The following is a 25,833-nucleotide window of genomic DNA, read 5'->3' on the forward strand; positions in this document are numbered from 1 at the left end:
TTTTACATATGTTGATATGCATTTATTGTACCTTCTTAACATACTGAAAATGAAACATATTTAAAAATATTGCTTGTCAATTTTCATATATTATTTAAGACCATTTGAAAATATTTTATTGAGATAATTTGTGTCTAATTTCTCTGGAAAAAATTGGTTTGAATTTTTCTATTTTTTGTGTGTGTCCCTTTCTGGTTTTAGGTTCAGCATAATGCTACCTTCTTTTGGTGTGATTTTTGTAGAATGCTTTCTCTTTCTGCTTTTTTGAATTTTCTGAGACATAGTTATGTTAGTTATTCTTTAAAGATCTGGTAGAATTCATTAATGAATCATTATAATTTTTTTCTTCTTGCTGGGATACTTGGATAATGCTTGAATCTTTTGGCTCATTATTTTTATACTATTATTATCACTTTTATAACCTCTGAATTTAATCTTAGTAGTTTCTATCTGTCTAAGAATTTACTCCTTATCATAGACTTTCCAGAATATTTTAAATAAACATTTTGAAAGTATTCACTAACAATTCTCTGGATTTAATCTGTTTCTAATGTAGTGTTTCCTTTTTCACCTATCATCTTGTTAAATTTGGCCCTTATCTTAGTATATTTCGTTGATTTTTGTTATGTTCTTCTGGTCTCCATTCCATTTTTTTCTGCAATAATCTTTGTTATTTTTTCCATCTATTAACATTGAGTTTCATTTATTATTAATATATTTATGGTGTCAAAGTGTATTTTAAGTTGTTTGTATTTTCTGGGTTTTTTTAAAGCATTAATATCCTCTTAGAAATGCTTTTGCAATCTCATACTTTCTAATGAGTCCTCTTGTTTATTAAATTATGAAATTTGATATGTTCATTGAGAATATATATATATATTTTCTTCTTGCTGGGATACTTGGATAATGCTTGAATCTTTTGGCTCATTATTTTTATACTATTATTATCACTTTTTATAATATATATATATATATATATATATATATATATATATATAATGACATACTATCAACTACCTTTTGGGTTTTTTAAGACAATGTTTCTTCAAGTGCTTTCTTGAGTGTATTGTTTATCCAAAAGATAAGATAATAATAATACTTAAAACATAACTACTCTCTTTCTCTCTCTCTCTCTCTCTCTCTCTCTGTATATATATATATATACATATATCAAAATTCTTAATAAAAAACAGATAGTTGAAATTCAGATTATGTAGAAAATTTCTATTTGTGTAAGCATAAGAAACTAGGAAAATGATTAGAATCTGTAATTCTCCCAGAGCAACATCAAGATATTTTCTATGAACTTTTTAGAATCTATGTTTTTAGACCCTATAATTAGGTTGAACAATATATATTTTAACCTGTTCATCATATTTTTTAGGCATGAAAAATCCTGGGAAGTACTTGTGTATACAAAGCTCTTAAATTTAGATTTCTTTATTTAGATTTGGTATTTTCCAGCAGGCATTAGTTTAAACTTCTCTGTATTAGAATAAGGGGATGTGTCATACCTAATCATACAACTATTGTTCTCTGAACTTTAATAATGCTTTATACTTAAAATATGTCTTATTTGAAAATTTCCAAATATTGTTAGTAATATGAAATTAGATGGGCACGTAGAGTTTCTAAGATAATTGATTATATTTTGTCAAGGACCAACCTTCTTACCAGGGTAGAGGCATGGAAAATTAAGAAATATAAGTAAAGAATATGTAGACGCATAAAAATAATGAGACAGAAAACTTGGAAAGTATCAGCAGGGCATTCCAGTGACAGAAATCCTGAAATTCACTAGCGTTTATTTTTCCACAACTTTTGTACCCATCATAAAGGGTGGGGCTGGGGTGGGTGGGGGTGGTTAGGGCAGAAGTACATTTGCATATCCTGACCACCTGTCAGAATGGCATGGACTTACTAGAATAAGCTATTTTAATTTTAAAAGAACTAAGCAATCACCTCCTCACTTAGGGCATGCAATAATGATTGTCAAATCTCCAAACTCTCTGACTATCAGAAAAGGTGGAAATGGGTCGGTATTTTTTGACTTCCACAATATTTCAAACAAACACTAAAGAAATAAAATATATGAACATTATAAATCTATAAAGTGTTTTTTAGAAGAAAGTTTTGTAGCATAATCTTCAAACCTATTTCAAATATCATGTTTAAAAAAATGCCTGCAGTTTAGTCTGGCAAATCAAAATATTCCTTCACCAGAGAACAAGTCAAATAAAACAGAACTAAAGTTAACCAGAAAAAGAATTGTCATAGAAATCTTATGGTATAAGACTAACAATTTAATCCAGCAAACTTGTTTGCTATTTCTTTTTATATACTATGCCAGTGTGGACCCAAAGCTTCAATAAAATGATACATATCAACATTCTGAAATATGTCTTTGAGTTTTCTGCAGTTCCTCTTGGGAACAATATATTACCTATATTTCGTCATAGTTATTTAGGATCCTGTAATATATTAGGTAATGGCAATATCTATCACCCACTTTTTCTGGTCTTGACTAGTAATTATTCATACACACACACACACACACACACACACACACATATATATATATACTAGCTCACTTATAAAAGCATATGCTTTTAGAATAAATTATTCACACACACACACATATATATGCATATATATATACATGTAGGGGATAATATCTTTACAGAGTATATTTCCATGACATCTCCAATATCCCAAATACACAAAAATGTGAACTGTTTGAATTAGCCTTAAGCAGTAGATGAACGTACTCAGCATTGTGTGCTATAGCTAGTCTCTTTGATTACCTGACAAATATTTTTCTCATCTGTTTTCATACTTAGTATTCCATGTTATAGAAATAAACCGTGTTCTTTCTATGTTGGACTCCTTATATATGTACCATGCATTGTTACTTTCTAGTTACTAGCAGATCTGGAAAACAGTTCGATGTTTGCTGATGATCTGGAGTGTCAGAAGTTATTAATGGAAGCTATGAAGTATCATCTCTTGCCTGAGAGAAGATCCATGTTGCAAAGCCCTCGTACAAAACCTAGAAAGTCAACTGTGGGGGCACTTTATGCTGTGGGAGGTATGGATGCTGCTAAAGGTAAAAGCAACACATTAATTAATTGGGAAAATATCTCCATTTGAAAAAAGAAGAGAGAGATATTTCTAACAGCCTCCACGTTATAAGGAGACTATTAAATCCCTGTTAAGTAAGTGTATCAGAAGCTGAATTTTCATAAATAGGGTAGTTTGTGTGATTATTTTATGACCTCATTTTCCTCCTTATCTTATGGATCATCATCTGTTAATTATGACTTACTTAATTCTTAATAAAGATTTTACTTTAAGAACAAAACACTAGGTTTGACTATTCAGTTTTCTCTGTCAAACCTTTACAGGGAAATTTTATTTATCTATCCAGCTCTATCTATCTATCTATCTATCTATCTATCTATCTATCTATCTATCTATCCATCCATCTATCTATCTATCATCTATCTATCTATCTATCTATCTATCTATCTATCTATCTATCTATCATCTATCTATCCAGCTCTATCTATCTATCTGTCTGTATGTCTGTCTGTCTGTCTGTCTTTCAGTCTGTCTGTCTGTATCATCTTTCTTTCTATCCATGTTTCTATTTTTGAAAGAGATAAATGTATTTTCCCAAATACAATGGTGACATCTAGTTAGTGCTCTTAACTCTGCTACATGATTAAAGACTAATTATAAAAAAATACTGAAATGTTAACAGTAAGATCCTCAGTTTGAATTGCAATATAAGGTTAATTTTATATAAATAAAATTTCCATGAAGATAAAGGAGCAGCTTCTGAAGCCATTATCCTTCCCCTTCTTGAAAAATTTTGTCTATGGCTTTATTGTTTTCATGTGACATTTTCATTTTTATGATTCTTTTGGCTAAAATAACAAAGCAAAGATTTTTTTATTATTTTATTTTACATGCAAGGGTGTTTTGTTTTCATACTTGATTGTAAATGCATGTTTAGCACCCATGAGTACAATCTCAAGAAGAATAGAAGAGACTTCAGATCCCTTGGGGTGGAGTTACAGGTTGTTTTTAGCCGTCATGTGAGTGCTGGAAATAGAATCTGGGTCTTGTGAGAGGGCAGCTGATGATTTGCCAACTGGATTATCTCTCCAAACTAAAGAAACCGTTTTATAATGAAGTTTATTGAGAAGAAAGTGCGAATACTGATAAATCATAAGTTGAAATTTTATTTGATAGATTGAATAAATGACCTACAACTTGAAGGTTTATCCTAGTAACAATCCATTATTTCCATTTGAAACTGGAATAGATATAAGAAATATGCCAATTAATTTCAAAGAATTTTCACCTAGTGAATTTTCTATTACTATAATAGAGTATCTAAATCTAAGAAATTTAAAATAATAAAAAATTATGAGCTTGAGGGACAAAAAAGTAAGAAAGTGAAAATAGCAAAGAACATATAGAAGGTAAACTTTTGTTTTTATTACTGCTCATTAATTGTAGAATAAAGTTGTTTCACTATGATACTGTAATGCATACATATAACATAGATGTTTTTTTAAAAAAAAATTGCCCTCTATAGTCTTTTCTCATCTCCTGTCTGATTTTTGTTTGGTAATAGTCTGCTTTCATGATAACTAACAGAGTATTGTGAGAACAAAATTGATCAATTTGTGAGAGTAAATATTCATCATCTTATCAGTTCTAATGCAAAAAACCTTTAAACATTGCCATATTATATGTCAGCTTGTCAATATACAAACTCTACAAAATATATATCTAATTTAACACTTCTGAAAATGAGATTATAGAGGAAATAATTTCCAAAATTCTGGAACTACTTCATATAACTAGCATTCTTCAGAAAATAACAAATACTACAGGATACCCTAATTAATTTCAGGTTTGATAGTTTTGCATTTTATTGCTTTTGATTGTCTTATTTTTCACATATTGCTTCCATAGCCTAGGTTGATTTAAAAGGTGATGGCAATCCTCCTGCATCAGCCTCCCAAGTGCTGGTATTACAGACAATAAACCACTAACCCTGACTTTATTGAACTGAATAGAATAACATTAACAGCTTCTTGGTACTTAAATTAAAAACTGAAGGTATTAAGTGCAAAACATAAATGCAATTATCATTCATTGAGTTTTTTTTTTCTTTCAGTGCTGGGAATCAGTTTAGCACTTTACTTATGCTAGGCTTATGTTCTACATATGCACTATAAATTCTGGTTCTAGTCTGTGATATCTTTAAAAACATAATCTGCAATATAGAAACATTTCTAAGTATTGAGACTTTGTTCATTTTATTTATTAATTGTATTGCGAGCACATGTGTGTCACAGTGTGCATATGGAGACAATTTACAGGAATCAGTTGTCTCCTTGAGATCAAACTCCAGTCATCAGGTTTAGCTGCCAGCACCTTGATCCACTGAGCCATTTCTCTGGTACAGTATAGAAATCTCTTATGTGTGTGTGTGTTTGTTGCATTTGCTCTATCTTATCATTTTCAAGTATTTATTGTCTATGTTATCCTTAAATGAAGAGGTTTTTTTTAAACAATGAAATGATTGTAAGTGTATCCAGTTTCATTTCTGATTCTAAAGATGAACAAAATAGGAACTTTTTATAACTGACCTCTCTTACCACAGTTCAGTTTTGAAGGCATGTAAACCTTTCATTTTTGAGGGTCTCTATATAGAAACACCATATAAAGATCTATGGGAAGTTGACAACTATTAGGAAAATAATAAGAGCTAGCAGTTTCAAGTACCTTTTGAAAATACTTCATAACTCTGACCATAATACTGGAAGAGAACTTCTATTAGTTCTACTTTGGGCAATTTAAGATTTGATATTCTCGAAATGTTATTGAATGAATACTTACTAGAAGTCCTTGTTCCTTTATCTCCATTATCACAATTCTAGAAGGGATAGCAGTAAAACCCTCTGTACTCTTTGTGGTTTCAGGTTCTTGAACAACCAGTGTGAGCTCCTATAATCAACAATAAAACAATATAGAATTAGATACAAAATCTAAGTAGTATGCACAAAATGTGGAAAGGGTAGTGTCTGCTTACATAAATCAATATTATATTGAAAAGCATTACAGATTTTCACAGTGCTATATATGCCTTTTCTTATAGTATATTGTTTCAGTTGCCTTGATGATGCTTTTTGAAGTTTCACCTATTAATGTCTAGGAATATAGTACTCTGTTATTTATTTTTGGTTCTAAATCGTATAATAAATACAGAACTACAAATAAATACAGACAACACACAAATGTCTGAAGCTAATGCTAATGACTAGAAATTATCATAAAAGAACCATCATCAGAAAACTGTAGTCAAGATCTGAGTCAAAATTTTAAATTTGAATAGTTGAATTATCAGAAATGGTGATTAAAGAAACTGAGAAAGTCTTTAAAGTTCAAAATTCTAAAGTACTAATCCAAACTTTTGTGATTGCAATAGAGAATTTAAATAAAATCTTATCTTTTGTAGTTAGCTTACTACCCTGGATATCGAGATATTTCGAGTTCATTTTTCTATAATAGCTAATATAGCCTTGTGTATTTTCCTAACCTATTACCTTTTCATTGTTATCTATATTTTCTTAATAATTAGTATAGCTTAATTTGAATTACAATCTAAATTGGCTATGATAATTTTCACTGAATAAACCAACAATAAAACAAATCAGAAGAATTAAAAGAATGATTTGTCAAAATTGTAATAAATAAAAACAAAACATTCTCAGAAATCTGTATTTGAAATCATGTAGGAATTTGTATGTATTTAAGTTTAACTGTATCATCTAAATATTTGTAGTGCAGAAAAGATGACCTAAATCAAAATAAATTAGCTATAGACACAATATAAGCTCCACCTAAATTTTGCCTTTATATGCTCTTAGACCATAGCCTTACAGCTGCCAATAACAACACTGCAAATATTAACCTTATTTTTATTGTTACAGTGAACTATTTTTCCTACAAATCCCTCTGATAAACTATAGGAATGAATACTAATTAAGTCTACTTTAGTTTTTTTCATTATACTCATAGCCATTGTGATGAATCAGACTTCACTGAAAATGCTCAACAGCAACATTGAGTAAATTACAAAATGCAGTGTTTACAGAAGTAAAAAATTCATTAAAATATTAGTTAGAATTTACTATTTCACTGGTGAGAATACACTACTTCACTGAATTGATATTTCAGAAGTTTAACTTAAAACTTTCATCGGGGAACCCTGACTGCTCTTTGGACTGGAGAGGGAGGGGGAGGGGAGTGCGGTGTGAGGAGTGTGGGGAGGGAGAGGGGGAGGGAAAAGGGAGGTGGGGAGGAGGTGGAAATTTTTAATAAAAAAAATTAAAAAAACTTTCATCAATGAATTAATTCTTAAGAATTTTATAACTTCAGCTGCAATTCTTCACATAACAACCATGAAAATTTTGGAGAAATAATGCCAAAAACATGTGAAATGAATTGTAATTCATAATTGTTTAGTTCTCCGTCTAATGTTTAATTCATTTAAAATAATTTTAAACATACACATACATCTATATACATACAACAGAGAAATCCTTACATTGTAGAAAATACGAAGAAAATAATTATTAGCATAATTAAAATTTCAGTTCACTGGCTTTATTAAGCTATAGAAGGAATTAATTCATCATATATTTTATACAAATATGCAATAAAAGAACTAAGATATGAGCTTTTTCATAATATATATAAATCATGTATTGGTACCACCTGTAATTGCCCACAATTTTATTTCATGTATTATTTAATATTGTCATTAAATTCATATCTTGATGTCAAAACCAAATACACTACTTTCTGCTCAGGGTTCCAGTTTAATTTAAAAGCAGTGGAACTATCACTCCTTGCCTTATATATCAGTTAATACTGATAGATGAGCTAGTTAAATTAATTTCAACTCTCTTTTTTGATGGTATGTTGTGAATTAGAACACATAATATTAAATAACCACACTTATAGTTTAACTTGGTTTTTATTATTGTTAATTACATCTTTAACAGGTACTACTACAATTGAGAAGTATGACCTCAGAACCAACAGTTGGCTCCATATTGGCACTATGAGTGGTCGTAGACTTCAGTTTGGAGTTGCAGTTGTTGATAATAAACTTTATGTTGTGGGAGGAAGAGATGGTTTAAAAACTTTGAATACTGTAGAATGTTTTAATCCAGTTACCAAAACCTGGGTTGTGATGCCTCCTATGTCAACACATAGACATGGGCTTGGTAAGATATTTAACGCTATATAATTTCTCAAAAATATGTAGGAAAACTTTTCATACTAGGTCGATAAGCACTTTACAAAGAGATATTCCAAGAATCACAGGGGCTTAAAGGTCCTGGAAAGGTTAAGCAAACTTGAAACGTTCATGGAAATCTTTAATTGTAACATAATGTTATATTTTAATTCTATGTCCCTTCTACCAACATTTGAAAGAGTTCCATTTCAGAGAAGATGTTAATTTTCTGAAAGTGTATTTTATGGAGCATATAAAGTGCAACAGAACACTTTCCTCAAGCTCAGTTGGGAGTAAAATTTTTGACAATGGTAAAGTATTATAAGCTCTTGTCAGAAAATTATGCCTCTGCACAACAAGCAGATTTGCATTCACTAAGAGATTAAGAGATTTTTGGATGCAAATACAGGATAAATATATTTATGATTAGTACTTTTGCTGATCAGAACTCTAAAGCATAATTAAGGCAGAGGTTTCTACACAGTTTATGGATAAGTAAGGTTGTATAGAATATTGGAAAACATTAATTCTCTTGAATGTATATCAAATTACATTGATTTCTCTATACTATGTTCTATGTGCTTAAATATTATGGTATCTGAAAAAATGAAGTATTTGACTGTTTTTACACAGTATGCTTTTATGATTTTTTTTAAAACTTATGCGTAAGCAAATGTATCTGTATGTGGGCTTACAAACATGCAAATGGTGCCTTGGAGATCAGAAGAAAGTATCAGATCTCTTGAAGCCAGAATTGCAGGCAGTTGATAACCGCCAGACATGAGTGCCATAACTGAACTCATCCAGTTCTTGGCAAGATCAGTACCCACTTTTAACCACTTAGTTATTTCTGTACATAGACTTTCATATGGTACTATGGTACTACGTGTCAGATCCAGGACTGGAATTTTCTCACCATTTGTTTTGTTAAATTGTTTCTATTAAATCATACACAATGTAGTTATTATCTGTTATATCATTATAATTCTTATGCATGTGCATGTCCTGAAAAGAAATAAATGCAAGCTTTTAAAAATGCAATCTAACACACGTTAGTAATCACATATGTGTGAAGAATGTACAAAAAGCAATGAGAATCTGATTATTGATAGCTTATCATGCAATATAGTGGTCAGGGGAAGTTTTTCTATGATAATAATACCATATTTAGCCTCATATGTAATCAATTAATAACTCACATGGGCAGAAAACTATTTCAGATACAAAATAGTTCTTAAAGCAGTTTGTTGCTTCTAAAGTAGAAGTACATTATTGCATGAGGCATAGGTAAGTGACCCTTTATACTATGCTATCCTTTAGGTGTAGCGACACTTGAAGGACCAATGTATGCTGTTGGAGGTCACGATGGATGGAGTTATCTAAATACTGTAGAAAGATGGGATCCTGATGGACGTCAATGGAATTATGTGGCCAGCATGTCAACTCCTAGAAGCACCGTTGGAGTTGTTGCATTAAATAACAAGTAAACTTAAATATACAAACTCTTTGTTACCAGATCATGTAGTGCAGTTTCTGTATTATGATCATCAGTCAGTAAACATTATACGTTATCAGATCATCCTTATTAGCAATTATAAAAGTCAATTGGTGGAATCTTCCTTTCTTTGTGACGGAAAATAGTTTTCTACAATAAATGCTACATTAAAAAATTTAATAGACTCTATTCAAAATTTGGTCCTGGATCCAGAAATACAAGGAATCTTTGGGGAAAATTTTACACCTTAGTCTTATCTTAAAAGAATCAGAAACTGAATTTTACTTAAATCTTTAGGAAAAGTATATACACATGAATTTGAAGAACACTATTTTAGATAATCATTTCCAATTTGCTCTAAATAAGTGACATATTTTGCATTATGAATTACTCTAAATTTATAAAAGTAATTTGTCTTCCTATGTTTATGAATAAGGTAAGTTATTGTTCACCAATCTCTCCTCTGAGAGTTTAAGGTGCATAAATAATGAATTCCATCTGGTTTTGCCCTTCCTGAAGACTCACATTTTTCTGATTCTGTAAAAACAAGCTCTGTGATGCTTCCAAACCTTGAATCAGTACTACATAATTATGTTTTTCTTTATTTTTATTTTTCTTCTATTATTGAGATTATTAAATAATTACATTGTTTCTTCCTTCCTTTTCCTCCATCTAAACTGGCCCATATACCTTCATGTCTTTCTTGCAAATTTAATGTTCCTTTTTCATTGTTTTCACATTCATGCATATATATATACATATTATTAAATATAATTATAAATTATATTATAAATTAAATATAACCTGCTTAGTCTGTATAATGCTACTTACATGTGTATTTTCCAGAGACATGAAACCACACAAAGTCACATATAGCTTACATGGTAGATAGTTCAGACAATAGGGTAACCAGTGTCAAGATTTATGTTATTCTCTACTACTATGTATGAAATTGGTACCTGAACATCAATGTGCTTAGTAAAAACTCAGCACAGGTGTATTTTAGAACTCAACAGAAAAAGAAATAGTAAATAGTTAAAGCAAAAGAGTATGTCCTATGTATAATATTTTGGGGTTTCACATAATTATTCTAACCAGATGATATCAAATGATTCAATTCCATAACCCCTCTATACACCACACCAGATTCAAATCATCAACTTGAATTTATTTTATTTTGCTTTATTGAGTTATATTGCTTTCAATGCAGTGTGAAAGAAAGCTACAAGCATATGGTTTGACGATTGTTTATAATCTTTATGATTACAGTATAATATTTAAATTAAAGCATTATATATTATAATAATTTACATTCATAAATCATAAAACAACATTTTCTTCATAAGGATAATCTACCGTCTCAATTTTATTATATTTCATCAGTTGACTTATATAAACATCTTTTAGGAAAAATATTATATTTAATACTAAACAGTTCATATATGACAGAAAGTATGAAGTGAAACAGTTTGACCTCCTGTAACTGCAACTTTGTTGAAATTGATTGTTGGGACTACATATGAAAATAAATCTTCTTGATACCTTTTGAATTTCTGCACATAAATATTTTCCAGATCTTTCAGTGTTAAGTCAATTTTTTTTGACAAAAATAAAAGAGGGTTGTTTGGAATAGACTAGGCTTTACCAAGGGCAATAGATAAATACTCATTTGCAAATCCAGTCTTTCTGTTGACAACAGCAATGGACTAGAACATACATTATAGAGTGTGAGAAAATAAAAGTGCCTTCATTGTCATTTCTGTAAATGAATTTGTGTGACTATGTACACACACATGGGTATATATGTATGTGTGTGTTTATTTTTTTTGTAGGCTGTATGCTATTGGTGGGCGTGATGGAAGTTCCTGCCTCAAGTCAATGGAGTACTTTGACCCACATACTAACAAGTGGAGTCTGTGTGCTCCAATGTCAAAAAGACGTGGAGGTGTAGGCGTAGCAACCCACAATGGATACTTGTATGTTGTAGGGGGACATGATGCTCCTGCTCCTAACCATTGCTCCAGGCTTTCTGACTGTGTAGAAAGGTAAGTTTTTACAGATGTGGTTATTTGGACTTTTTAATGAGAAAAAAAAAAATGAAACTACCAAAATGTAATTGGATACATTAGTTTTTAAAATAGATTTGTACTTTGTAACATTCCACACTTATGCTTAAACACAAAGTATTTTGTAAAAGGCCCAAACTTTATGAAACATATTTGTTTAGTTATGTTATAAAGTAGTGACACAAAAGAGATAAACGAATAAGGATTTTTTTCTGCAAAGTTATAAATCAGTCATGATATCCAAATCAAATTAAGTTTACTGTTTCAAAACTCAATTTGGTCTTCAAAGTGATAATAAAAAGGACTGTCAAAAATATGAGCAGAATTTCCAAACAAAATTACTTTTCTGAACAACAACCTTACTTATTGCAAAAAATATTTCCTTGCTCAAAGCTAAGTTTACAGTTGGTTGTTTTTAGTCTTTGCTCTTTGGGGGGTCCTCCACCCCGATCACAAATAAAGACACAGAGACCTACTCATACTTATGAATTCTGGAGCTTTGCTTGTTTTTAGCAAGCTTTTCTAACTGAAATTACCTGATTTCTCTTTAAATTTGTTTTGCCTCTTACCTTTCTTTATTCTATATATATTTTTTCTTCTTAATCTGTGGCTGGGTGGCTGTCCCCCGGTGTCCTCTCTCCTCTTTATCTTACTTATCTCTCTTTTTTTTCTCTTGTTTAATCTCTCTACCAGGCAATCCCACCTATCCTTCTCCTGCCTAGCTATTTATCGGCCATTCAACTCTTTATCAGACCGGTCAGTTGTTTTAGACAGGCAAAGTAACACAACTTTACAGAATTAAACTAATGCAACATAAAAGAATGAAACACATCTTTATATCATTAAACAAATATTCCACAGATTAAACAAATATATCTTTAACTAACATTCTATGATATTTCTCACTTTTCTCTAAATAAAAATAAAATATTTTAATTTTAACATTGCAAAAGTATACACACCAAAAGCAATTATCAGGCTGGAATGATGGCTTAGCAGTTAAGAGCACTGACTGCTCATCCAGAGGTCCTGAATTCAATTCCCAAAACCCACATGGTGGTTCACAACCATCTGTAATGAGAGCCCTCTTTTGGCCTGCAGCCATTCAGGCAGGGAGAACACTATACACATAATAAATAAATAATTTTTTTTAAAAAAAAAGCAGTTATTGGGGCTATAGAGATGGCTCAGAGGCTAAGAGCATTGCCTGCTCTTCCAAACATCCTGAGTTCAATTCCCAGCAACCACAAGGTGGCTCATAACCATCTGTAATGGGGTCTGGTACACTCTTCTGGCCTTCAGGCATACACACAGACAGAATATTGTATACATAATAAATAAATAAATAAATAAATAAATAAATAAATAAATATGAAAAAGCAGTTATCAAGTAAGAGTTACATTTACAATTCAGATCATTTGTATTTAGCAAATTCAAAGTAAAATACACCATTAATTATCTTATCTTAGTGATTCTGAAATTTTATGCTTAATTTATTTTCAATCATGCCTAAGTAAAACTATAACTCTATTTAGTCTTTATCTCCACCAAAGATGCCAGATGGATGTAATATTACTGAACAACAGAGACATTTTGTTTCCTGGACATTCACCCAATGTTCCTTTGCAATGCTGGGGTATCTATTTTTAGCCTACAGGCCTAGCATATCTGGCATACTTTTCAGTGGAGCAGAAACTTTGAAGGACTGACTGTTCTACCCTGTATTGGCAAAGTTTGACAGTCACTTTCCTCTGTGTCCTGCAGAATGTTTGTCAGACTTTTCCGTGAAGCAGGATTCTTGAAGGACTGTTCCACCTTCTCTTGGAAAACTTTAACAGTCTTTTTCTTATGTGTTATACTTGCCACATTGAAAACAAACTCCATATGGAGTTTCTTCAATGTCCATCATTCTTTTATGAAGTAAATTGTTGAAGCCAAAAGCAGATGTGTCTCATTATCATGCAAAACCTTAGGTTATTAAACATATTAACTGCCACATTCTATAGGTATTTTAAGTGGTTGATAATCACCTATCTGTCTAAAATATACTTGCTTAACCTTGAAAACATATCTGATATAATTAAAAGTCTCATCAGTATAAACTAACAACACATCCTATATCCTAATTATACATTGTATTTCTAAATGAGCTGTATAAGCACAATACACAAAATAAAAGTAGAAACATATATACATTATAACAAAAATAACTTTAAATTTGTATAAATATATGAAAATCAATGCCTATGCAAAATAATGGAGATTAATAATTGTCTTCTTATCCTATATTGCTATATTTCTTTAATGATAACAAACATCCATAACCCACCAAATAACCAACAACCATCTACTCCATCTTTTTGGAATATAGGTTTCATGTTCTCCAAATTGCTTCCTGATATCTGTGGGTGAAGGCTTCTTTAGGGGTCCCTGTAAATATTGAGATAATGGCCAAGTCCTGACAGACAAGATATATCTTTTGCTGATATATATCACCTGTCAATATCAGCAGCCCTTCCCCAATCAAACCTGATACTTATCAACCTGGAAGGAATCCACAGTTTTTGTTTTTTGTAGAAATAAAAACAAAAGCTCTTCTCCAAGGAAATTCATTTTTAAAAATTCTTTTTAAAAGTTAAGATAGACCTAAAGTAGGTCGGTTCCACTTAACAGTCTAGTTGACAATCCCATGTCTGTCAGCCTGCTGCCCTGCCCTGCTCCCCAATCAAAAAACTCAAGTTCAATAAAGCAATATGTAGGATACAGACTACATGTGTGTTTTCAAAATTTACATGGCTTATTCTTTTTTTATTTTTATTCGTTTTTAATTAAAATTTCCACCTGCTCCCCGTTTCCCATTTCCCTCCCCCTCCTCCCAAATATTGCCCCTCCCCGCACTCCCCTTCCCCTATCCCCACTCCTCTTCTCCTCCCCCCACTCCATTCCCCCTCTCTCTCGATACTGAAGAGCAGTCCAAATTCCCTGCCCTGCGGAAAGACCAAGGTCCTCCCACTTTTATCTAGGTCCAGGAAGGTGATCATTCAAACAGGCTAAGCTCCCACAAAGCCAGTTCATGTATTAGGATCAAAACCTAGTGCCATTGTCCTTGGCTTCTCATCAGCCTTCATTGTCCGCCATGTTCAGAGAGTCTATTTTCAACCCATGCTTATTCAGTCCCAGTCCAGCTGGCCTTGGTGGGCTCCCAATAAATCAGTTCCACTGTCACAGTGGGTGGGTGCATCCTTCGTGGTCCTGACTTCCTTGCTCATGTTCTCCCTCCTTCTGCTCCTCATTTGGACCTTAAGAGCTCAGACCATTGCTCCAAATTGAGTCTCTGTCTCTACCTCAATCCATCGCCAGATGAAGGTTCTAAGGTGATATGTAAAATATTCATCAGTACAAGATAGGATCATTTCAGGTTCCCTCTCCTCAGTTGCCCAAGGTACCAGCTGGGGATGTCTCCCTGGACACCTGAGAGCCCCTCTAGAGTCAAGTCTCTTGCCAACCCTAAGATGGCTCCCTTAGTTAGGATATACACTTCGCTGCTCCCGTATTCACCCTTCCTATATCCCAACCATCCCATCCCCCAAGCTCCTCCCATCCTCCCCTTCTCACGTTTCTCACCCCATTTCCCCTTAGCCCCATGCCACCTCACCTGCAAGTTCCCAGTTTTTGCCCGGCAATCTTGTCTACTTCCCCTATCCAGGAGGATGACTATACGATTTTCTTTGGGTTCACTTTCTTATTTAGCTTCTCTAGGATCACAGATTATATGCTCAATGTCCTTTATTTATGGCTAGAAACCAATTATGAGTGAGTACATCCCATGTTCCTCTTTTTGGGTCTGGGATACCTCACTCAGGATAGTGTTTTCTATTTCCATCCATTTGCATGCAAAATTCGAGAAGTCATTGTTTTTTACTGCTGAGTAGTACTCTAATATGTATATATTCCACACTTTCTTCATCCATTCCTCCATTGAAGGGCATCTAGGTTGTTTCCAGGTTCTGGCTATTACAAACAATGCTTCTATGAACATGGTTGAACAGATACTTTTGTCATATGATAGGGCATCTCTTGGGTATATTCCCAAGAGTGTCTTATTTATATTACTTTACTTCTAGCTATAAAGTTGTGTCATGTTTTTAACTTTTTTAGTAACTATTTTACCCTGTCTCTTTTCTTAAGCCTACATACATTGTAAAACTCACTGTAACCTGTTTAAATATTTCTCCATCTAGATCTCTTTACTGCATATAGTATAGCTGTTTTTGACTGTATGAGTCTTTAAGCTACTAAGTGGTGTGGCTAGGACCTCTGCTGCACTTTTAGCCAGCTTTTCTTAAATTATCCCATTTCTCTTCAACTATGGTTTTTCTCTGTGTTTCTACCTTTCTCTAGTCTATGTCTTTCCTTTCTTCTTATTCCATGGCTGCCCATGTTGTTGGGGAGTTGAACCTTTGCCTCCTCCTTTCCTTCTCCTTTTTTCACTCTTCCTCTTCTCTCTCATCTCTCTCATTTATTCTTTCTCTCTGGCCAGCCCCAACTATCTTTCTCCTGATAAACTATTGTTTATTTAGCTCTTTATTAGATCAGTCTTGTGTTTTACACATGCAAAATAATGTTGCTTCACAGAGTTAAATAAATGCAACTTAAAAAAACGCAAAACATCTTTGTATCATTAAACCAATATTCCACAGCATAAATTAATATAAAACAACTTAAAATAATATTCCACGGCATGAGTTCTTAGAGTGGAAAACATTGGTTTAGATAAATAACATTATTTGTTGCTTAAAATAAAGATCATCTGTCTGTATTCTCTTTCAAAGTAAACATGATACATAGGCACAAAAATAGTTAATAATGTTAATTTATCACCAAATCACAAATTATCATTTGGATCTCAGGAAACACAGATGATATAGGGAATATTCCCTTAAAGAAATTCATGGAACAGGTAGAATTTGTACTTTGTAGGCATATATTTCTGTTGGAATTTTCTTACTAACACATACACATATACATACACAAATAAACACAGACATGAACACAAGTACACAAATGTCACACACATAAAGTCATTACTTTAAAGAAAGAGAAGGTTTTCCAGTTTTCTAGTTTCCATCACTGCTAACCAATCTTAATAGAGGAAATGACTTATTTAGGTTATAATCCACTATTGAGGAAGCAAAGTTACGAATTGCAGCAAGAATATGGAGGCAGAACTGAAGCAGAGATTGTGAAGGAACACTACTTGTTCCTAATGGCTTACTAAGTTTGTATCTTTATACAGCCCAGGAGCATTTGTCCTGTGATGGCATTGCCAAAAATGGAGTTCACATTGACCATTATGTAAGAAAATGCACACAGGCATGCCTTCAAGCCAATGATTTGGAGACAGTTCCTTAATTGAGTTTCCAAACAGGCTAAGCTCCCACAAAGCCAGTTCATGTATTAGGATCGAAACCTAGTGCCATTGTCCTTGGCTTCTCATCAGCCTTCATTGTCTGCCATGTTCAGAGAGTCCGGTTTGTGTCATATTGACAAAAACTAACCAGCAACACAGAAAAAAAATGTTTTATATTTACAACATTATTACTTGTTGAAAAATGGTGACTTGCCCATTTCTGTGGAATTGTCTTAACCATTACTTAACATAGAAGAATTTAACTTGGATGATTCCCAGTCCATCAGTGTTTATTTTTATAATGTTAATTTAAAATGCAGTTCAAGAAGTCGAAGAAACTATTTCTAAGCATTCTATCATGTGTTCAATGAGCCTATTATTAAGTCTCCTGTTTGCAAGATCATTAGAAATCTCCATTAGAATTAATGTGTTTAATTTATGTGTCTATATAGACTGAGTGAAAAGACATAGAAACAGGGAGATAAGTGGTGTTATTCTAAGTTGAAAATAATGAATTAATCAGTGTGTTGCTTCATAACTACTACTCCATGTCTTTATAGGTTTCATATTAATTAATAATTTCATTTCCTTCTTAAAATTCAATATTTTCTTCTGGGTTTTAGCCAAGTGCTAATGCCTTAAAATTTGTCAACAATGTTAAGAATCTAGTTTCGATTCTCAAGAATGCCAGTAATGAAGAAATTAAGCAAAATCATAACAATTCAACATTTTCTGAATTAAATAATAACCTGATAATATTAGTATTTTGATATTTGATTATGTATGAATAGAAAATACTTGAGAATTTATGTAAACATGTGAGTAATCGCCTCTGTGAGTTTTCACTCACCTCTTCTACATATAATTAATTAATTTGATTCACTATAGACTCAATTACATTATTGATTGGAAAATATTACACATAGAGAATCAACTGTAGCTTTTCTCATTCTAATTTTCAACATACCATAACAATTTAACATGACACAGTAAGGTCATTCAATAATGTAAAAGATACATAAAGATAATTTTGATAATTTTTGGTTTTCTGATAGTATTAAAATATTATTGAAATAATTTAAAATTCAGGAAAAAAGTTAAAATGAGACTTTTTAGGTATCTATTGAAAATTTTTTAAGATTAAAAGATGTAATCCTAATATAATTAGTAAAAGGTGACATACAAGACAACACTTTCAATGTGCTTTTACAAATAGATCAACATGGTTAGAGAGCATGTCATGTATACTTGTATTAATTTACTTTTCACACTTTTTAGAGTCAATGCTACATAGTTTAAGCATACAGGTCAAAGTTATAGAAAAGTTATCTATGGGAGACTTTAATGCCAAATTTGTATAACATATGAATTGAGTATGGACAAAATAAATGCCTGATGGAAAAAGGAAGCACTTTGTCCGTATGCTTTGCATGCCCTCTTGTGGCTTGAGAGAGCTATATCATGTACATATTCTTTAATTTTTCAATTCTCTATAATTTTTTAACTCTTTTGTCTTGTATAGCAAACCTATGGTTGATAATGCTTTACAGTATTCCTAATTATGTATTTTGCACAATAACATATTTTATTAATGCCTATTGATTTTCATTGTGATATTACTGAATTTTACCTCTCATTTTTCTTCCTAAATCTCCTAAGATATGATCCAAAAAGTGATTCATGGTCAACTGTGGCACCTTTGAGTGTTCCTCGTGATGCTGTTGCAGTATGCCCCCTTGGAGACAAACTCTATGTGGTTGGCGGATATGATGGTCATACATATCTGAATACTGTTGAATCATATGATGCTCAGAAAGATGAATGGAAAGAGGTATTATAGTAAAAATCTTCATGTTATTATATTTCAGAATTTAATGAGTTTTTAAAGCATAGTTTAGGGAACAATTTCACATTATTGCTCTGTACAGACACATCAGATCTTTTCTTAGTAGATAAGTACCCAAGAGTCCTAGATTCTGACTTTGGATCTATCACTGTCTCGTTTGATCACTCAAAGCATAAAAGAACACTAACAAAATAGCAGTTTAACTATATATATCAAATTCTTGTGATCCATTATTTCATTTAATACTCAAAAAAACTTTGAGTAGTAGTATCATTAGCTGTGCGAAAAGGCACAGTTGAAAAACTGAGAAAATTGTCACAAAAGTAAAAGCTTAATGCCAAAGCACCTGATTTTCCAGCAGCTATCTACTTGCATTCTACAGTCTTCAATGATCTGAGCTGCAATTTTCTTATTTAAGGATAAGGCAAAAGTTGGGTCAAGGCAGGTAAAAATTCTTTGAAGGCCAACCTTCTGGGTTATACTAAAGGCAGTGTTTCTTTTTTATTTGTGTTTTAGGAAGTCCCTGTGAATGTCGGAAGAGCCGGAGCATGTGTTGTAGTTGTGAAGCTACACTGAAACTCTCATTAGCTAATACAATGGAATAGAATTATCTCCAGAATGAAGAAGAAATATTCTCTTTTCAGAAGTTGATAGCAGATTCAAATGCTGTTGTGTTGTTTTCATGTGTAGTTGAAATTGTTAACATTCATAAGGCTGAAAAATGTGGATTACATGTTACTGTTGAGTATATGTCCTGTCTCAGCTTATAATCAATCTAATGCAAAATCCCATGGGCTATGTTTAGCCTCATTAGCATAAAATGTTAAAGTACCTAACAAATATTTGGCAGTGGGCAGTATTTGAAGGTGATGAATGCATTAACAATTTTCATGTAAGGGTCTAGGAAGTAAAAACATGTTCTATTAAAGGTACTCTACCATCTGGAATAACTTAATAAAAAAGAATGACAGAAGCTTTGAAGCATACCGTCTTGTTTCAAACAATAGCTCACCTAGCTAATAATACCTCACATTTGCAAAGAAGAAAGTATTTTCTGTGTCAAGCATGAAACAGGTCATTCACTGATGTAATTTCCTATACTAATCACACAATGTCAAACTTTTCACAGGCTATTATTTTCAGTTAATTTTCTGCTAAAATATGTATATAAATTTTCTATCTCATGACATGGTGTGTGATAGATTTGCAGTAAAGTATCATAATGTCGTATATACAATCTATCATCTGTAACAGTGAATATTATATGGTTACAAACTTTACTTGAGGGCCTCATTGTACAGAAGTTTATTCTCTCCTCAAACATTTAATATTTTCTCAATAAACACCTTCCATTATGTTAAAATTTGATCTAAACAAAGTTAAAGTTGAGAATATGATGCACAATATTAACAACAGAAACACTAAAAAGTTTAACATACATAGTCAATTCTATAATTTCTCTTTACCTATCTATACCTAATCTTCTTTTAATTTCATAATCATGTTTACCTAGCAGTAAACATGTAAGGACACATATACTACAAAACTACACTTTTGAAAATAAAAATAAAAAGAGTATTTGAATATTACTTTAGCTTTTATTTTATTTTCATTTACACTACTTAAAGATAAAATATTATGGTGAAATTTTGAAAATGCATGTTTTTGAAGTTAACTTTTCAAGTAAATGTCCCATTTTTGAATTTCTATAATACTTCTCATGAATGAACTTTGTATTGTAGAATATCAAAACAAACAACAAAATCCAGAGTGATGCTTATAAAATGATAGTACCTATTATTTTTTTTAAAATCACAGCATAAGTTTAAAAAAGGTATTTGTACTTTGGCAAATTGAATTTAAATAAAATCTTTTCCCTCTGACTATAATGATTGTCATTATAAAATATGCCCAGTGCAAGTTGCGTGATTTTTCTGATGCTGTAGTGCCTCAAAAGCAAAAATATTTCAATGCTAATACACAATTCCCCTCCTTTGTTTCTCATTTTGTCTATAATTCTCAACAAAGTGCTACAGACTTCTCCACACCAAAGGTGGCACAGAGAGGTTACCATACACAAAAAAAAGAAACATAAGACATTTATGAATTTTAATGTTTATTTTAGTATATTTTAATTATACATACTAATTACTAATAAGTTGCCTTGTGACATTTCCTACATGTACATGAGGCATGTTTATCATATTAATCCTTTATATACCATATCTTTTCTTCCCTTACTCCTACTAATCTCCTCTCTCTCCTTAGCTAGCTCTTCCTTTAATAACTTTTATATTTACCTTTTTGAACTCACTGTAAACAAATGAGTTCCATTAGTACTATTTACAGTAGCATGGGTGACAGTTTGGTTAGATGTTTTAAATTGCATTTTTAATAAAATTAATGTGAAAGTACAAATGTCACAAGTCTTTAACCCCATCGCATTTTTTCCCTCATGAATATAAACATGTTTGAAATGGAGAACACAGATTTTATTTATTTTGTATTTCATTTTTTTAAAAAAAAACTGTCTTTTTTCATTTTACATCACAATCCCAGTTTCTCTCTCCCTCTTCCCATTCTCTTCACCTTCCTCCCCACCCCCCATGCCCTCTTCAGAGAGGGTAAGGCACATTGCTTTAAGGAAAAACCAAGGCCTTTCCTACTATATCTACACTGAGAAAGGTATTACCTCCAGAAACAATGGATTTTAAAATGTCAGTACAAGCTGGTCCCATTGCCAGTGGCCCTGCAGTCTGCCACAGCCATATAACTGTCACCCACATACAGAGGGCTTAATTTGGTCATCTGCTGGTTACTTCCCTGTAGCTCAGGTAAACTGTTTCAGTGGTTATCTTGATCTCTTTGCTCATATTCTCATTTCTCCTGCTCTTCGACTAGGCTTTGGGAGCTCAACCCAGTGCTCTGCTGAGGATCTCTGCCTCTGCTTCCATCAGTCGCTGTAAAAAGTTTCTATGATGATATTTAAGATTGTCATCAATCTGACTACAGAGCAAAGCCAGTTTGGGCACCCTCTCCACTATTGTTTACAATCTTAGCTGGGGTCATCCTTGTGAATTCCAAGGAAGTTTTCTCATGGCAGGCTTCTTGATAGACCCATAATGGCTCCCTTAATCAAGATGTCTCTTTCCTTGCTCTCCATCTCTGTCCTTCATCCATCTCAACCATCCCATTCCATCAAATTCTCCTCCACTCAGACCCTTCTCCCCTCCTCTTCCTCTTCTGCCCTCCCTTCTCCCACTCCCAATGCTTCCAATATTCTCAGGAGACCTTTTGTATTCCCTCTTCCCAGGGGGATCTATATATGTTTCTCTAAGGATACTCCTTGTTACTTAGCCTCTCTGGAGTCATGGATTATAGGCTCGTTATCCTTTGCTTTATAGTTAGAATCTACTTATGAGTGAGTACATAGCATGTTCATCTTTCTGTGTCTGGGTTACCTCACTCAGCATGTTTATTTATTTTTTTCTGGTTCCATCTATGTACATGCAAATTTCAAAGTGTCATTACTTTATACTGCTGAGTAGTACTCCATTATGTAAATGTACCACGGTTTCTTTATCCATTCTTTGGTGGAGGGGCATCTAATTTGTTTCCAAGTTCTTGATATTACAAATAATGCTGCTATGACCATAGTTGAACAAATATTCTTGTAGTATGATTGAGCATCGTTTAGGTTATGCCTAAGAGTGGTATTGCTGAGTTTTGTGGTAAGTTGATTCCCAATTTTCTGAAAAAAAAAAAAAAACAATACTGATTTCCAGACTGTTGTACAAGTTTGCATTCCCACCAGCAATGGAGGAGTGCTCCCCTGCTGCACATCCACTCCAACATTAATTATCATTGCTGTTTTTGATTTTAGCCATTCTGATAGGTGTAAGATGGTATATCAGAATTGGTTTGATTTGCATTTCTCAAATGGCTATGGATGCTGAACATTTCCTTAAGTGTCTTTTGCCCATTTGAGATTCTTCTTTTGAGAATTCTCACTTAGAAATGTACCCCATTATTTTAAAATAGATTATTTGATATTTTGATGTCTAATTTCTTGAGTTCTTTAAATATTTTGGAAATCAGTTCTCTGTTTGATATAGAGTTGGTGATGATCTTTTCTCATTCAATGGGCTGCCTTTTTGTCTTATTGACTGTATACTTTGCTTTATAGAAACTTCTCGGTTTCAGGAGGGCCCATTTATTGATTGTTGTTCTTAGTGTCTGTGATATTAGTATTATATTTAGAAAGTGGTCCCCTGTGCCTATGTATTGAAGACTACTTCCCACTTTCCCTTCCTTCAGGTTCAGTGTAGTCATATTTATATTGAGGTCTTTGTCCATTTGAACTCTATTTACATTTTTCCACACATTGACATCGAGTTAAGCTAGCACTTTGTTGAAGATGCTTTTTTTCTATTGTTGTATAATTTTAGATTCTTTATCAAGAATCAGGTATTCATATGTGTGGATTAATATCTTGGTCTTCAGTTTGGTTCTATTGGTCAACCTGTCTCTTTTTATGCCAATAAAAACAGATTTGGAATTTGAATGGGGATTGCATTGAATTGCTTTTGGTAGGGCTGCCATTTTTATTATGTTGATTCTCCCTGTACAAGAGCATCAGAGATCTTTTCATTTTCTTTTATCTTCTTCAATTTATTTCTTTGAAGAATTAAAAGCTTTTGTTTAACAGGTCTTTCTCTTCTTTGGTTAGTTTTACTCCAAGATATATTATCTTATTTCTGGCTGCTGTGAATAGTGATGTTTCTCTGATTTCTTTCTCAGCTTTTTTATCATTTGAATATACGAGGGCTACTGATTTTAATTGATCTGTATACTGTCATATTACTGAAAGTACTTATTAGCTATAGAAGTTCCCTAGTAGATTTCTTGGGGTCACATATGTATACTATCATATCATCTTCAAATAGTAAAAGTTTGACTTCTTCATTTGAGTCCCCTTTATGTTCTCTTATTGCTCTAGCTAGAACTTCAAGAACTATGTTGAATAGATATGGAAAGAATGTACAGACTTGTCTTGTTCCTAATTTTAGTGGAATCACTTTGAGTTTCTCTCCATTTAATTTGATGTTGGCTGTCTGCTTATTGTACATTCCTTTTATTATGTTTAGATATGTTCCTTGTATCCCTGATCTCTCCAAGACCTTTATGATGAAGGAATGTTGGATTTCACCGAATGCTTTTCAACATCTAATGAGATGATTTTATGATTTTTTTCTTTCAGTGTATTTATATAGTTGATTACACTGATAGATTTTTTTTAATGTTGATCCATCCCTGTATCTTTGGGATGAAGTCTAGTTAATCATGGTAGATGATTTTTTTGTGTGTTTTTGTATTTGGTTTGCCAGTATTTTATTGACTATTTTTGTAACTATGTTCATGAGGAACAATGGTCTGTAATTCTCTTTCTTGGTCGAGTCTTTATGTGGATTCAGTATCAAGATAACTGTAACCTCATAAAAAGAATTTAGCAAAGTTCCTTCTGTTTCTATTTTGTGGAACAATTTGAGGAGTATAGGTATTTGCTTTTCTTTGATGTTCTGGTAGAATTTTTGCTGAAACTATCAGGCCCTGGTCTTTTTGTTGTTGTTTTTGGGAGGCTTTTGATGACATCTTCTATTTGTTTTTAAGTTATGTCTACTTAAATTGCTCATCTGTTCTTGATTTATGTTATCCATGACTGATGAATCTATTTTTTTCTATGGTATCTTTAACACCTGTGATTCACTCTTCCATCTCTTATATTCTGTTGGTTATGCTTGCATCGGTAGTTCCTGTTCATTTAACCAAATTTTTCCATTTTATGAATTCCCTCAGTTTATATTTTCTTTATTGCTTCTATTACAGTTTTCAAGTTTTGAACTATTTTGTTCACCTGTTTGTTGGCTTTTTCTTGGTTTTCTTGAGTTTATTTGAGATATTTATTGATTTCTTTCAATTTTTGTCTTTTCCTTCATTTCTTTAAGGGGGTTTTTCATTTCCTCTTTAAGGGTCTCTATCATCTTCATAAAGTTATATGTAAAGATATTTTATTCTGCTTCCTCTGCGTTAGGATGATTAGGTCTTCCTGTTTTATGCCTACTGGGTTTTGACATTACCATGTTGCTTTTTACATTGTTGAATGAATTTTTGCATTTGGTGCCTACACATCTCTTCCTCCAATTGGTGCCAACAGTGTCTTTGCTTCTTGGTCCAATCCTTGCAGCTGGTATTTGTGTCTTAGGAAACTGTTCTTAGTCTACTCTGTGCAGTCACTCTCTGTGTCTCATGGAGCTGCTGAGATCTCTCTTGCCCTTCTCTCATGGTCTGCTGTGTGCCATTGCCACTTCTGGTTAAGAGTTCTCCTGAAGTATAAGGGGATAGGTGGGTTTGGGGGCAGAGTGGGTCTTGTAACTTACAGGATCAAATCAATTGGGGGTGGGGGTTGGAGATGACTACTTGCAGAAAGCTTGCCTGCTGGCTGGCTAGTGAAGCTGAGGCAAGTCACTATCTGACTTTGTTATCTCTGGGTTATTTTAAAGTAAGACAAGTCTTGCTTCAGTACCTTCCACTGTAGTTCATACTAATTCTTTCAGATCAAATAAGTCTTTCAAATATTTTGTATTAATTAAACTTTGTTTAAACAGCTTTGCACATGTGCAATGCATATT

The 25,833-nt window shown here is 32.6% G+C and overlaps 1 protein-coding gene across 2 annotated transcripts in view; it reads left to right on the forward strand.

Moving 5' to 3' along the window:
• Window positions 1-20,909, forward strand: part of Klhl4 (kelch like family member 4) — a 90,556-nt gene extending 69,647 nt beyond the window's left edge. The window contains exons 6-11 of one of the 2 annotated variants that reach the window (XM_057759588.1): window positions 2,920-3,106; window positions 8,091-8,315; window positions 9,647-9,809; window positions 11,654-11,866; window positions 18,958-19,129; window positions 19,661-20,909. In XM_057759588.1, coding sequence (XP_057615571.1) covers window positions 2,920-3,106; window positions 8,091-8,315; window positions 9,647-9,809; window positions 11,654-11,866; window positions 18,958-19,129; window positions 19,661-19,720 — 1,020 coding nt within the window. In that variant the 3' untranslated portion in view covers window positions 19,721-20,909. The remainder of the gene's footprint in view (window positions 1-2,919; window positions 3,107-8,090; window positions 8,316-9,646; window positions 9,810-11,653; window positions 11,867-18,957; window positions 19,130-19,660) is intronic. The other variant, XM_057759589.1, reaches the window with a different exon arrangement.
• The last annotated feature ends 4,924 nt before the right edge of the window (window positions 20,910-25,833 follow it).

The sequence above is a fragment of the Chionomys nivalis genome, chromosome X (assembly GCF_950005125.1).
Source record: "Chionomys nivalis chromosome X, mChiNiv1.1, whole genome shotgun sequence".
NCBI lineage: Eukaryota > Metazoa > Chordata > Mammalia > Rodentia > Cricetidae > Chionomys > Chionomys nivalis.